Source organism: Lytechinus variegatus, chromosome 2 (genome assembly GCF_018143015.1).
Source record: "Lytechinus variegatus isolate NC3 chromosome 2, Lvar_3.0, whole genome shotgun sequence".
In the NCBI taxonomy this organism is placed as follows: Eukaryota; Metazoa; Echinodermata; class Echinoidea; order Temnopleuroida; family Toxopneustidae; genus Lytechinus; species Lytechinus variegatus.
Window position 1 is genome coordinate 21,071,978 of NC_054741.1, and position 16,708 is coordinate 21,088,685.

The 16,708-nt window shown below is 35.4% G+C and overlaps 1 protein-coding gene across 3 annotated transcripts in view; it reads left to right on the forward strand.

Annotated features, from left to right (window-relative positions):
• LOC121407551 overlaps positions 1-16,708 on the forward strand; it is a 30,024-nt gene that overhangs the window by 6,292 nt on the left and 7,024 nt on the right. For all 3 annotated transcript variants that reach the window (XM_041598687.1, XM_041598685.1, XM_041598686.1), the window contains exons 3-7: positions 539-955; positions 6,704-6,899; positions 7,599-7,670; positions 14,283-14,357; positions 14,929-15,154. In XM_041598687.1, the coding sequence (XP_041454621.1) occupies positions 539-955; positions 6,704-6,899; positions 7,599-7,670; positions 14,283-14,357; positions 14,929-15,154 (986 nt within the window). The remainder of the gene's footprint in view (positions 1-538; positions 956-6,703; positions 6,900-7,598; positions 7,671-14,282; positions 14,358-14,928; positions 15,155-16,708) is intronic.

The following is a 16,708-nucleotide window of genomic DNA, read 5'->3' on the forward strand; positions in this document are numbered from 1 at the left end:
TGGTTATCAATTATCAGCAAAGTGATAAATGGAATTTTATGTCATTTGGTGAATGTCAAAGGTCATCTAGGAGTCAATAAACCAGATGTCATCTTTGAAAAGGAAATCCAAAATTTTAAGATTTTTAATTTTGATTTCTGAATTTTGTTTTTTACTGAAAAGCAATTATTTCTCGAGCATGGTGTAAGATGAAATTTTCATGATACAATCTGCAGACTTTTGTTCGTTTAATGCACCATCCCTTTCTTGAAATAAGTAAACATTCCCATATGAATATACATATTTTGATAAATGGGTTTTTATCTAAAAGAATTGTGTCAAAACAAAATATGGCCATCAACGGGTGATATTCAAATACTGTACACTGATATTCAAATACTGTAATTGCCAATATTGATTGGATTTTCTATGTCAACATTCAGATGTTATAATGCTATTTTGACCCTACCATTGTGTTTTATAGTGTGCATCATTTTGTCAATTCCATTCTTCCTTGATCTTTTTAGTCATTAATTTTTTTCACTAAATCTCCTTACAGAAAGATTCCTTTTGTACAGAAGCTGCAGTTTATTTGGGAAAAGGCCATTATAAGTTAGCATTGTCCAAAATGAGAGCTCATTCGGTGTCTTTCAACAAACATCTCCTTGACTCAATCTGTAGGGATATTAGAAGAGAGATTAGATCAGTTGAATCTGTATTCACTGTCGATGAGAAGAATAAGAGGAAGTCATTGGAGGGTTATTCATGGAAAACTGCACACAAGAGCTTGAAGAAGAATTGTCCAACCCTCATGACCATTCTGTGCAGCGCACTGAGTAGAGAACCGAAGAAGACAGATAATGTGAGACTAACAATGACAGTAGCTCATTTGCTCTTCATAAGATGTCCTCGGAGATGCAGTGTTCTTCAAGAATTAATTGGACTCCTCCTCTGGTTTTCTGGAACCAACAGAAAGGTGAATACTGACTACTTTTGTTTAAAGCCTGTGTATAGCTTTGGTAAAGGGTCAATAATGTGATTGATAATCGAATATCATCTAATATGACAGTCTTACTGAAGCGTAGAGACCGTTAGATATTTTTCCAACTGCACTTCTCTGAGAAAATTTCAAATATTCAAATCTTGGATATATAACTCCCTCTCTCAGCGATGCTTGTTTTAAATTAATGAATTGGAATAGTGATAGGTGCATTTTGGTGGATTTACCAAAACTATACACAAGCTTTGAAGAAAGTATCCCTTTTACTTGTAGTATCCTTTTACTTGTATCCTTTTACTTGTCTAGAAGTTTATATTTTTAATACCCCCTTCCTACGGGACGTATCTATTATAGGGGAAGTTAACCCTGACAAAAAGTTTATTGTAAAAATAGGGTTTGGAAAAATTCAAAGAATTGAAAATTTATTAGAATTTCAATTACTTGATTTGTGACATCATATGCAAGCCGCATTCCTACATAGCGAATGGTAAAAAATCAATGAAATGTCATTTTCTCAGAAAATTGAAATGGTTTTCACTGTACCTTTTGCATATCAATAGACAAATCATTTCACACCCGATCATTTATAGAAAACAAAATTAAGTCATCAAGAACCATACAAAATGTGAAATTCATGCATTTTATATTACATAACATATGGGGCAGCTGCTCGTTTATGATGTCACAAATTCAAAAATTTGAACTCTAATAACTTTCTTAATCTTTAACGGATTTTCCTCAAACCTTCACCAATTACTTTTTATTACTTTTTCTGCTAATTCTACAACAAAGTTTTCTTCAGGGTGAACTTCCCCTTTAACTTTCCTTGTAAATGCTGTAACTGAAGGTAAACTTCATTTAAACTTAATCTATGTTCATGTAATTTGGTGTACATGATACTATTATGGATCCGAGGAAACCTATCAATTTTGAGGTCAAAAGGTTAAGGTCACAATGAGATGCTTTCATCTTACCCCTCTGCAGTCCTTCTGAACACAATAACTTCAGTTTAACTTAACCCAGGCTCATATAATTTGGTGTGTATGATACTAGCATGGATCCCAGGAATTCTATTTATTTTGTGGTCAGAAGGTTAAAGGTGAAGTCGCCACCTTCCACTTTTCTTGTTTGACCAATAAATCCATTTTCTGTGTTACAGGTTGGCGTATGATGTGCTTGCCTTAGCGACACTCTGGTTCTTTTTGCAGGAAAACCGACATATCTACAAAAACAATAAATACAAACTACATTAATTCTGTCATTCACAAACGAAGAGCCCAGGACAATCAAATAACAAAAAGAATGTAAAAGGGCAAATCCAAGAAAAGGTCACCCTAGAATGGAAAATTCAACCTTTAATTTAAGAAGTTATCTTAGGTGGGGTAAGAAAGCCCAAATGTTTAATTTTATAATTTATTTAAGAAAAATTTGATAATATGCATATTTACATGTATGCTAATTTAGGGCACCTGATTTGCATAAATTGGTAAAATGGGAATTACGTATCGGACAATTATAATAGAAAATGAAAACAAAACTTCTGAGATTTAGTCATAGGTGGGACATTGACCCCTTGACATCTTATTACTTTTTGGGGAAAAAAGTGGTATCATCTAATCAATTATGCAAATTTGGTCTTGTCCAATGATGGAATGTCCCATACCTAACATTTTGAGGATGTTTTTTAAAGTTATTTCTCATAATAAAATGCTTGTATTGCTGCATCTCTGGGAAGTTCTAATTTGTTAAGTATGAAAATGTTATACCACAAAAAGTTTCAAAAATAGAGTTTACTTTTACTTTTTAAAAGTTAATTTAAAAATTGTTACGTATGGGACATTTACACACAATGTCAATGGGGAAATTTGTGTACAAAGTGAATGGAGAAAAACAATTTTCTAGAGTGCTCTAAAAAGTGATTAATTACCTTTTCCTTAGTATTTAAAGATTGATTTGTTATGAATACTGATCAATGAAAACAACTGAAGCGAAAAATTGAAAAGTATGAAAAAATATAAAACAAATTCATGAAACCATGAAAAACAAGAAAAAGAAATGTTGAAATGGCTAATTTCCCTTTCAGTCATATTGATAGAACATACATTGTATTAAAAGAAAGAAACTCTCGTTATTTCCATATTTTAAATTATTTCAATTTTTTTAATTATGGGGAAAATTGTGTACGTTCTCTATGGGGACAAAATGTCCCATACGTAACATGTCATTAATTTGTTTAATTAGAGTCTGTAATTAGAGGGATTTGGCTTATGGCATGAAACTTGCCTTAGATATACTAGAGTATTGTGACTTCTATCACACTAAGTTACAAGTTGTCAAATGAAATACTTTCAGAGAATTCTCTCTTTAAAAAAAAAGGTTTTAAAAATTGTCTTTTTTTCTGCGTTCCATGTGTAACAACACATTTTTCTCTCTAAAAGGTCAAGGTCATATGTCACCATTTTTTCGCATGATTATTCTCCTAGATGTCTACCATCATGAGGGAATTCAATCTAATCAAAGTCATTTAACACTATTTTTCAGGTCATTAAAGCCTCTGAAATGTCACATACGTAACATGCGTGAATTCTTGAACTTGCCCCCAAAAAGGAAATTGATTCAAATATATGCCACAGTTTCTGTTTATGGTAAAGTAACTCCAGTAGCAACTCGGCAGGACAGCGTATTGCTGGTAAATGCCAAAGTGGCATATTTATAAGCAATTACCTAGGAAACATTTTACATCCAGGTTAATCAGTCATAGTGGCTGAAGTTGTAGGTGACAGATATTACTCTCGGGTCTTTTAATCAAAATGGAGACAATGGCAGAGTGATTATGAGTCCAATACTCTAACTACTGGACCACACGACACATACTGTATGCTACAGTCGTATCAATACAACCAACTCTAGGGACAGTGATTTTCCGTTTCAAAAAATGGCCTTTTCCGTATCAGAAAATCTCAAATTCCGTTTCAGCATGTCAGAAAACGGAAATTCCGTTTCCCCATAGACTTTGTACACATGGAAAAGTGACTATTCCGTTCACACATTGAATAGCAAAATCACACGTACACTCGCGCTGGCCAAAATTTGTATCTGCTACTGTACCAACATCACAATAGAATCCGTTCTAATTGGATCTATGCGGGTGCATTTAATAATTTTTCAAACATATTTAGCATGCATACATCCTCACCTTTCACATAATAAGCATTATTTTACGGTGAAATTAAATTCATCGATAATTTTGGGGTTTTTTGGACATCGTTAACATCAGTCAACGGCTTTCGCCAATCCGCCATCTTGGATTTTAAGACCACGATATCGTGCTGTTACATCTTCAAACGTAGAGGGCAGCAACACACGACCGTGTTGAGCGATATGAAGCGATGTGAGGCTCAACCTGGCCGGGCGCGGGGTACTATCGAATGTGCTGATGTCGAGAGCAGTCACGATGTGTGAATTGTCATGATTGTAGCGAAGTGAGATCGTGTTTTCTGGGGTTTTGTGGCCATTTAAAGACCCAGACCGGACCCAAAAATGAAGTTGACAAATTATATAGCAATCGAAAGCTTATAAGCTACTAAATACAGCATTGTGAGCTTTATTCATTTTCACCCTTCCCAGCTGAGTATTTTGCTTAAGAATATTTCAATTATCGGGCTTCGAACCCGGCTTAGAAAATAGGCTTTATTGTGCTTTTCAAATGCCTCGAGACCGTGACGTCCCATTGTGTAAGAAGCGTCGCGATTCCATAGGTTTGTACGCAGAAAAACTTGGTTATTTTTTTTGCTTTCCAGATTACGCATTTCATTTTCTTCACTTCCATCACAGAGTGATATCACATATATTTCTTCCTACATGCTTAAATTATGAAATCTACAGTTTTGAACTAGTTTTTGCCATATTTTATTTCCTGCTTATTTGGCGTAGATTTCAAATCTATCTGCATTCAGATTATGTATCACAACTTTTCCTGACATAGCAATTTAGGCCCAATAAGAGCCAAACAAAGAAGTCACAAAAAAGGCAGTGAATAGTTGTAGGTTTCCATCAATTTCAACAGTGAATAATTGTGAGTGCCATTTTCATCTGAAAACGAAAAAAAAAATTGGATTCATAATATAGAAATGGAAGAAAATACCCAATGCTTTTGTACACAAACCTATGGAATCGCAACCCTCCAGACACAACATGACGTCATCCTTTCCAGGCTACGTGGGGTGCTCAATCGAAGAGTACTTTGGAGGAGCAGTGTCTCTCTGATTTTTGTCTCACCTGCGAAGCAAAGTGAGACTATAGGCGCCGCTTTTCCGACGGCGGCGGCGGCGTCAACATCAAATCTTAACCTGAGGTTAAGTTTTTGAAATGACGTCATAACTTAAAAAGTATATGGACCTAGTTAATAAAACTTGGCCATAAGGTTAATCAAGTTTTACTGAACATCCTATTAGAGTTTCATGTCACATGACCAAGGTCAAAGGTCATTTAGGGTCAATGAACTTAGACCATGTTGGAGGAATCAACATCGAAATCTTAACCTGAGGTTAAGTTTTTGAAATGTCATCATAACTTAGAAAATATATGGACCTAGTTCATGAAACTTGGACATAAGGTTAATCAAGTATCACTGAACATCACTTCACATGACCAAGATCAAAGGTCATTTAGGGTGAATGAACTTTGGCCGAATTGGGGATATCTGTTGAATTCCCATCATAACTTTGAAAGTTTATTGGTCTAGTTCATGAAACTTGGACATAATAGTAATCAAGCATCACTGAAAATTTTGTGCAAGTTTCAGGTCTCATGATTAAGGTCAAAGGTCATTTAGGGTCAATGAACTTTGGCCGAATCGGGGGTATCTGTTGAATTACCATCATAACTTTGAAAGTTTATTGGTCTAGTTCATTAAACTTGGACATTAGAGTAATCAAGTATCACTGAACATCCTGTGCGCGTTTCAGGTCACATGACCAAGGTCAAAGGTCAATGAACTTTGGCCGAATTGGGTGTATCTGTTGAATTACCATCATAACTTTGAAAGTTTATGGATCTGATTCATGAAACTTGTACATAAGAGTAATCAAGTATCACTGAACATCCTGTTCGAGTTTCAGGTCACATGATCAAGGTCAAAGGTCATGTAAGGTCAATGAACTTTGGCCATGTTGGGGTTTTTTGTTGAATAACCATCATATCTCTGTAAGTTTATTGGTCTAGTTCATAAAAAAGGGAAATAAGAGTAACCATGTATCACTGAACATCTTGTGCGAGTTAGAGTAGTATTCAAAGTCAGCACTGCTGCTAAATTGAACCGCGTGATGCAGGTGAGACGGCCAGAGGCATTCCACTTGTTCTATATTCTATCTATGATGTGCTATTAAATGTTGAGTGTTGTCTTTAAATAGCAAATCCACCAAGCTACTAGACTCATTTTATCAGTTGCCACAATATATATCCAGGTGCACTGATCGCTATTTTGATTTTTGGGGAAAGATGGCCTTAAGATCATGTCAGTTCAGTTGATAATGGGGAGAGTAAAGCATTACACGAGCCACCCGACGTCTCCTTTGTGCACCCTTCTCCTTTTCCCTTTCTTTTCCTCTCTTTCCTTCCCACTTTTTTGCATTAATTGAAAAGTCATGGAGTAGGTAACTTTTCCAACGTGGCACTGCCCCTGAATGTATTAATCTATTATAGGTACATGCTTTATGCTTGCAGGCTTTCGACAAGCTGAACAAACTTGGTATTACTTACAATGTCCAAACCACCTTAAAAACCCTGCAAGCCTCGAAAACCCAAGGCAATGATGCAATCCGCAGACAACGACAGCAAATCACAGAGCGCCGGTCAACAAACCAGCAAGCAAAAATGGCTGTAGATGATGAGTGGGTAGACTTGACAGAATGGGAAAAAGGTATGGATAAAATAATCTGAAATCAACGCAATCAATCAAAATTCATCAGATTTATAAGTTATGATATTCATGATAGGAATAATAATGGAGCATTGTGGCCCAGTGGATTAGATTTCGGACTTTGAAACAGAGAGTCGTGGGTTCGAATCCCAGCCATGGCGTAATTTCCTTCAGCAAGAAACTGATCCACAATGTGCTGCACTCAACCCAGGTGAGGAAAAATTGGTACCGGTAGGAAGTAATTCCTTAAGAAGCTGTGTGCGCTATGAACGCCTAGCTTAGCCGGGTATATTATAGGAGCTCCTTGAGCACCTAACAAGGTGGATATGTGTGCAATATAAATATCCTATATTAATAATGGAGACCTTTTAGGTGGAATTTACAAAAGTGGTTTAAATTTAAGACCAAGGTTTATTTCAAATTTATGGCATATACATGTACATGTATATGCCTCATTTAGTGTATGCACTTTGCACTAAATAGACCAATGCAGGTTCATAAAATTAATTTGCCTAAACCTGTATTAATCATTTGTTTTATATGTAATAGGGAGATAAAAACAGAAAGGAAGAATGAAAGAGTTTTGTGATAGAGAAACTAGGGATTGTTGCAGGAATGAGATATTGAATAAATGCTTTCATGGTAATGGATTCATGTCGTGACTGCTATACATGTACGTCTATTGAATTCTTGATGCAGCTGATGAACCCACTGATACTCAAATGAACCCCAGTAATGATGAAAAGGACACGGTTTCACAAACGGAAGCAGGTGAGTCATAAAATAATGAAGAGCAATATTTAATGTGCTTTAATCAAAATGACTGTCAACGTCATTTGCTGCTAAATGTCTGAAAACGTCATTTGCTGCTAAATGTCTAATAGAAAGGAACTGGATAAAGACATTGAAACTGCAGTTTGATGAATGAGGCAAGAAATGGGTGAGATGATAAAGATCGTTTCCATGAAATTTAAGTTATCACTAATGGAGAAGTGACATTGCCATTGCAATAAATTGTAATGTCAAGCAAAGGGAAGTACAAAATAATGAGCAAATAGAGAATTAACGTGGTTATTTCAATCCAGTTCAGCTGTCAGGGATCTAGGCTATTGACTGCATTCACGACCAAAATTTACATGTGTGTCATTAAAGGACAAGTCCACCCCAACAAAAACTTGATTTGAATAAAAAGAGAAAAATTCAACAAGCATAACACCGAAAATGTCATCAAAATCGGATGATTTTGATTTAAATCAAAATTTTTCTGAGGTGGACTTGACCTTTAATTATGCAATCTACAAAATTTTGTGATGAGTTTTAGAAATTGTCTTCCCAAATGAATGAATGGATTGCATTTGTTAAAGAATGAAGTCAACAGAAATTTGTTCTAAATACTTTTTTTCTGTTTAATGTATTGAGTGTATTGGACCAAAATCAGCATGATGTGTTATTTCTTTATGTATTTCATATTTTAGAAATCATAAATCTTTTAATGTTTGCTGTTAGATATAAAGTCATGCTAGGTCTATTTGAGGTAGTGCTGCAAGTCAGGCGGCATGTTCGGGTTCGGTTCGGTTCGGCAGGGTTCGGCAATTTTTTTCCGAACTTTGGTTCGGTTCGGAGTTCGGCAATAAATGCCAAATTAAATTTAACATATGGACAATAAAGATCGCCGACCTACAACCAAGTATTCCCTTGGTTGAACTGTCATGTATTAATAATAAATTTTGTTTCTAAAAAGAATAGTTAAGATAATTGTTGAACTTGCTTTTGTTTTAATAAACAATAAATAAGTCATTTCTACTTTCATTTTTCAAATGAAAATAAAAAAATCAAAAGAAAAAAATATTGATAACGAGAGAATCAGGACAGAAATAGAATTACCAAGATCAGAATATTTTTTTTCACGATTATTGCATGTAGCTATGATCATGATCGATTACGATGTCATTGCCAACGCAGCTTCTCAAATTGGAAAGTGTTGATCGGGAATGTCGAAATAGTAGACAAACAACCTCCACTCAACTGTTATTATACCGGTAAAATTCACATTCCAAAGAATATGAGTGTTTTAGAAAGTCCCTATTTCCTGAAAAGTGGTAAAATCTGGTCAATGAATTACTTTAAAAAGATAAAATATCAGTCCATTCTTGGTCCAGAAAGATCGACGCTACGTGACTTCAAACATATTTCTAACACGAAAATGAGTACATGGGACTGTACTGCGTATTTTAGTGTTGTGAAATCACTCGGTGTTGATCGTCAGAACTAAGACGGAACTGATAATTTATCATTTCATTTTCAGTAATTGGCCAGATTAAACCACTTTTAAGAAAATACTGACAATGGAAAAACGTTTCAAGTTTGGAATACGAATTTTACCTGTATAATAGCAACCGAGAGCAGGTTGTTTGGACTTCCTGTTTCAACTTTCCTTACCAACCATTTCCGGAACATTGATCAGGGAACATGCGTTGATTTGGTTTAAATTTTTATCTTTTTTGTTTTTTTCACCCTCATTCCTTCATCTCTTATTTATTTATCTTTTATATTAATATGGAAATTTCAGAAGGTGGAATATATATACTTTACCATTACTTTGTCAGTCACAAGGAATTAATTTATGTCTTTTCAATTAAATGTACATCCGATTACAGCAATACGTAATTCAACTACACTTTTTAACTGAGTTAAGCTTAAAATGTCCCCACATTTTATAAGGAAAAAATATATTCATGTTTAAGCCTGGGACGATTGTTATTATTACCATTCGATTATTTCCTGGAAAAATAATTGAATGATTCGATTGTTCGTCGGGAATCACGTCTTTTAAGTCACAATAGTTGACCTACTTTATGGTGACCCCCCCCCATGAAGAAATCTCCATCAAAGTCACATGTTTAGCATAAATGAGGCCCTTTTCCCCTTCTCCATGATTTTTATATCAAAAGAAACTTCATGAAATGAGATTAAATCTTTGATCAGTTTATTGTTCCAATGAAAATCTTTCCTAAATCAATACTGGTACCCTGGTATTATGCATGCATCCCTCCAAGTGCCACACCCCTGCATATAAATGAATCAGCCCCGCCGAGTCCAAAGACGTAAACAACTCATTCATGAAGTATATTCTTTGAGACTGAGCCCAGGTGGAGCATTTCACTTGAAAAATTTCATCCCTTGCCCACACCATGTCCCCGCCTCCACTTGTGGCACTGCCCACGATGCTACACATGTATTAAAAAAAATATTTCATTTGAAATACCTTTCAAAATTACGATTATTATCATTTGAACCCACATGTATAACTGGGTCTATTTTTGGAGACTAGTCGAGAAAGTACTGGTGAAGGCGGGCGCGTGTTGGAATGTAGTTTTCATTGGTTGAGGGGGATATAAAAAAGGTTGCATTGTTCTGAAACATGAAAGAAATTCTCCGGCTCCCACCCCCTATCCTTCCCTCTCTCTTTCCCTCACACGCACACACACACACACACAGATGGGGGAGGGGTCAATTTATTTCTGAAGTCATGACCTTTCCTGATAATAAAGGGAACCACATGCCTTCCGCTTCTTTGTTTCCCAAAGTTTCATTGGCTATCCGAAGGTCCAATCAGCTCAAGTGAGCTGGTTATGTGTTTACTTATTATTGTGCACGCACACAATGACTTATTTTGTGTATGAGGGCAAGGTCGGGTGGGATTAACATTTTCGGAGCGCTATCATGTTGGTATGTAACTGTGAATGTGATACAATCATTGATAATTTTTTAAACATTACCTCGGTAACATAATTTTTAAACCTGTAAAAAACAGCTGTCATCTTTGTTTTCTTGTCATTTTATTATTATTATTTGGGTATTAGAGTTATGCCAACGTCATAATCGGGATCTGCCGAACATTCGATTAGTGTATATTTTGCTAATAGATTGGTGATTGGCGGCATGCCAATCGAACCATTCGATCAATCGATGTTTACTCCCAGGCCTATTCATGTTTATAAAAAAAAATTGAAAATGATAAAAATTTAATCAAACACGAGACCGAAACTGTCATACTTTGTAATTTACGAGGAATGAATTTATGTCTGGTTCTTTTTCTTTATTAAATACAAAATGATAAGGTCCGATTACGATCACGATCGATTACGGCATTACGTAAATACACTACACTTTTATACCGAGTTTAGCTTCAAAATGCCCCCTCATTTTATCAAGAAAAATATATTTATGTTAATAAAATATTCTTAAGTTGATAACAGTTCAATCAAAGACGAGATGGGAGCTATCATAGTGGATTTTAAAAATATATTGAGTGGAATTCTCTTTGTGCACAATCACTAACCAATATATATTTTGTTTATTTTATACTTCAACCTATCTAGGCCGGGGTATTTTGGGAGTTCATATGGCCGGGGGGGGGCCTCCCAGGCCCCCCCCTAAGATCTCGGCCGTCGACCGCGCGATCACGCCGAAAATTGGCATGCTGGTTGCCTGGGACATAATCTCCAAGATAGTATAGTAATTTTTTTCGTGGGAGTCGCTATTAAGTGATTATGCTAATTTATGCGTAATTAGTATGCGAAATCATACTTTATCCTCTAACTCCCTAAATAAAGCTCCAAATGTACTAATTTTTGGTATAGAAACTCTTTGTGGTGTTCTTAGCAAGTGTACATGAAAAAAATTGCGATATCAAATCATTTTCTTATGTATTTTATTGTTTTTTGCAATTTCTTATGTATTTCTTTGTTTTTTGACCTTTTGTTTTTCATTGTTTTTTTCAATGAAATTTGTTGGGGACTCTTCTGTGATCATAAAAAGCATAAAATAAATACATTTAGACCAGCAAAACTAAAAATAATCATACATTTATGAATTTTGGTTGAAAACACTATTTGCATTGACTTTGTACACGAAATCACGTTTTTGAGCAATTTTCGGTCTGACATGCACTTACATAATGTTGCGTAATTTCGGAACCACGTACCCGGAGGACGCAAAGTTGGTCTCAAAAGTTGCGCAAGACTTGAAAGTAAAAAGTCAGCAAGTGGCGCGGTCAAAAAATTTCGCGCGGCGAAAATATTGCGCGATTTGTTGAGGGGGGGGCCTCCGAGGCCCCCCCCGGCCTAGATAGGGTTAAATCTATGTAGTCATCGTATTCACGCATTGCATGCAAACATACTTTTTTTTTTGCCGAACTTCCGAACCAGGCCTTTAAGTTCGGTTCGGTTCGGTCCGGTTCGGAAGTGCCAAGTTCGGCGAACTTCCGTTCGGTTCGGCGGTTCGGCTGCAGCACTAATTTGAGGTCTGGGATCTGTTTTATAAAGGACTTGTAAGTTTGCAATTATGGCAACTACCATGGTAGGTAACCTTGATTATGGTTGGCTGCTGAGCCCTGTTTCCATGTTAGTAGCCATTTAAAGTTGCAACAGTTGCAAGTCCTTTGTGAAATGGGCCCCTGATCTATGAGTGTGAGTTCTCATACAATCAAGATAATTTCACTTTCTCAATTTTAAATGAAAGTGGTGTTGAGCCAGAGAAGGATGAGCAGAAGAATATAAGGATACATTGTAATAATGGAATGTCCTCTCTTTGGATTCAGATGAGGGCAAGGGAATAAGTAGCAACGACAGGGTTAAAGTGAAAGTAGATGACGCATTCCAGGAGTGTGTATATAATCTAGCAATTAAACATGGACATAAGGGTAATCAAGTATCACTGAATATCCTGTGCGAGTTTCAGGTCACATGAGCAAAGTCAAAGGTCATTTAAGGTTGATGAATGGCTAAGTTCAGGGTATATGTTGAATGACCATTATAACTTTAAAACTTTTGTGGATCTGATTCATAAAACTTAAATATACGAGTAATCAAGTATCGCTGAACATCCTGTGTGAGTTTCAGGTCACATGACCAAGGTCGAATATCATTAAGGTCAGTGAACTTTGGCTGTGTTGGAGGTAATAACTAAATTGCTGTCATAACTTTCAAAGTTTATGGATATATAGATTATGAACTGTGGACATGGGGTAATCGAGTATCACTGACAAATCTTAGGTCACATGATAGGGTTAGGCTTATATGATATTAACAGCAAACATTGAATTTTACTATTTAAATAATAAAAAATAAAGACATGATTTGGGTATAAGACGGAAAGCAGTATTTGTATTTGGGCTATTTTCAGTTTGACGTGCAAGCACAAAATGATGCTTACCAGTGGCGTAACTACGGGGGGGGGGGGGGGCACCCCCCCATCGGCTGACCCCCCCCCAAAAAAAAACGGGGAAAAGGAGAAAAAAGAGAAAGGAAGAGAAACGTATTGAGAAAGAAGACATTATTGTTCATTATAATGTTATATCATATCATAATTATGTTGGGTTATATTACATAAAAAACATTTTTTTCATAACTTTATGAAACATAATTTGCTCAGGGCCTATGTCTTCATTGTTCCTGGTGCTGGCATTGTCTGTTTAACCGAGAAATATTATCCTGTTATACTAAAACCTCCTGTTTTCAAGTCAACATACACCAAGCTGCCAAATACATTTCCTCGCACTTCGAGTTATTGTTTTAGGTACAATAGTATGCTTCTTTTTCATGACTACTTAAAGGGATTGCCCAATTTTAAGGTCTTAATATAAACATTTCCTGTCCGTGCTTACATTCGAAGGTAGTAGATTGGTGAAATATGTCTGCTCTCCATAAATTCCTAGAATCAGTCCTTAAAATTCCCCTTTTTATTTGTTATTTATTTATTCAAATATATTTATTCAGGATGACAAGATCAGTTAAAAACTGTTTTACATCATGGTCCTGACTAATCTGAATATCAAAAATTTTCAGCTCACGCTTGCATTATTTGGCTAGTGAACTATGTAGGGTCGGTACGCCACTGACTTCGGAACCACATGCTTGGATATCTTGAATTAAGTGTCAAAAGATGCTTGAGACTTGAAGGAAAAAAACTTGGCTTGATTATTAGTATAGTTGTAAAGAAGTTGTGCAATCCATGCTGGTCATGGGGGCGAATCCCTACCCTGCCTGGATTGAAGAATGCTACAAGTAGATGATAACAGACAAAAGGGGTAGAATGATGAACCTTGCTTTCATATGAACATAGAAAAGGGCATTCTCAAAGCTGCCAACTAATATGTTTTAGCAATATTAGTATGTTTTTTTTATAATCAAAAGTGACAAAATATGATTTTTTATTGCAAAATATGTGTTTTGTTAAATTTGATTGGCATATGTAATTTATTAATCAAAATGTGTTTTTTCCTTCAAAATATGATTTTAATTATGGATCAGTAAGTTTTCTGGTCAACGGAGGTTGGCAGCTCTGCATTCTAGTCTTTATTCCTATTATATCTTCATATAGTTGGAGAAGAAGCCAATGATGCCTCAATTAACTCTGATAATGAGAGACCAGTCCAGGCCCCCGAAACGAAAACAGGTGAGTACTATTAAGCTCAAGAACTATAATTCACTTAAGTTCTCTTACGGTCAAGGCCACCCCACAAAAAGCTGTGATGAATAGATAAAGAATTATCATTCAAATAAGCATAACACTGACAATTACCGTGCATCAAAATAGGATTAAAAATAAGAAAAAGTAGGACAACTTATTATTTTTTTCCCTAAGAATTTTCATGAATTTTTTTATAGGCATTTTAGGTGTAGTGCAAATGAGAGAATTGAAGATGTCATGATATCATTGATGATTATGATTTATTGTGAATCAGAGAAAGAACCTTCTCCATTGCAAAGCTATGAATATTGAAATATGGTATTTTGATATAATAAAATACACAAAAAATGTGACATCTTCAGCTCCTTCATTTGCATTCAGTTCAGGATGTGCATATTACTGTTTAAAAAAAAAAAATGGGTGAAAAGTTAAAATGCAATTATTTTCCAATTTTATTATAAATCAGTATTTGAATGGATGTGTTATGGGTGTATCACTTATGGCTATCATAGGCCTACTTGTTGATGAAAATGCTTTCTTTTCAATTTATATGCAGCAACACCATTAGGATATACCTTGATGTGTGCCAGTGTTGATCAAAGCTCGGTAATAACGTTCCGTTCAAGTATGAATGGAAAACTGAACAGCATGGTACAGTGCTTTGGAGAGTTAGACCGTGTCCCATGTTTCCATCTTAGAGACGAGGAACCATCTTTGGAACAGCTTTCAAGTATTTCTCAAGATATCTTCCTCCCATCTACTGATGATATTTGTAATCTACGGTAAATTTATCCCCTTTTAATTGTTTTGCCTCTGCGCTTCATATCATGGTTGTAGGAGGCATTACATTTTCATGCAGTGTCTGTCCCTCCTGTTCTTGCTTTGTCTAAAAATTAATCAAAATATCAATGTGATAAATGTATATATATTGCTGGACTATGATCAGATGTGATATTGGGGTCACAAGGTATAAGGCCACAGAGTTTATTACATATCAAAGATATGTTCTTGAGATAACTAAAGAATTATTAAGAAACCAACTTTAAACTTGGCCCATGTGTGCATTTATGTGAGCAATGATTGTTAGATCAGATTTTAGGATCACAAGGTCAGAGGTCATTTCAGACTGAAAACATTTGTTCTTGCAATATCGAAAGAACCGTTGAGGGATCAATGTCAAACTTTGTTTATGTATGCCAATGAATGGAAACACTTTTTATCTTTGTGTTGTATTATATTCTATAGGGGGAGGGTGGCATAATTTCTTGAAACTTAATGCTGTATCAATGATACTACATAATATTTAAGTTTCATTTCTTTCCAGTCGGCAAGCCCTGAAAAAGTAGCTTCTTTTATCCAAGTGATATCATGACTAGAGGATTTTCTGTGTTGTTAATGAACTTGGTGCAAACCAAAACACCTCTTTTTATTCGGCCATTGCTGCTCTAAATATTGACAAAATTTCATGTTTTGGGTATCTTTGTAAAGAAGAAGAATCATTCTTTCAGGTCATGTGTGTGGATTTTTAAAAGAATGTTGTAATATAGGGAAAACATTTGATATAAAACATGAAACAAAATAATTTTCATGCAACAAAAGTTGTTTTCACACTTAATTTTTGTTTGAGCACAAATGATTTTTAGATAATGATAAAGCTGAAGATCTAAGCTTTGATATACCGGTACCGGTAATGTAATTTTTATAAGATGTATTTAGATGGGTCAGCAGCCAGCTTTTCATAGGCCAAGTACTTTTAGCAGCTCAAAAACAAGAATACTGCGCTCTGATTGGTCATAGAGACCACACACCTGCGCAAATTCCAATGTTCCCCTCACTGGGCCTCTGCAAGGTCACACTCACCATGTGGTAATCTCTTCAAATTACCTGCTCCTGTTGTTGTGAAAACATTACTCAGCCAATCAGAACTCTCGATTTTATGTTACTGAGAAATTTTAGAAATCTCTTCTTGCATCTTGATGGAAAAAGCTGGCTGCTGACCCATCTCAAAGATGCCACATATCAAGAGTGACATTGTAAGAAAGTATAGAGTTTGAGCTTTCTGATGATATAAATATTGTTTGTGCCTAAAACACAAAATGTTGCAGAATTTGCAAGTGAACACAGAGGAAAAAAATTATGTTTGATGCATTTTTTCAAATACAAAATTCACTTATCAAAATATTTTATTCAAAAGAAATGACCAATATAAAGAGTAACATTTACTCTTTCCCATGGTACAAAAATAATCAATTTTACTCAAGAAAAAAGAAAGTCTCACAATTCACAAGATTTTGCAGGGACATGAATTCAGTGACGAGAGGAATTGGATAAATCTT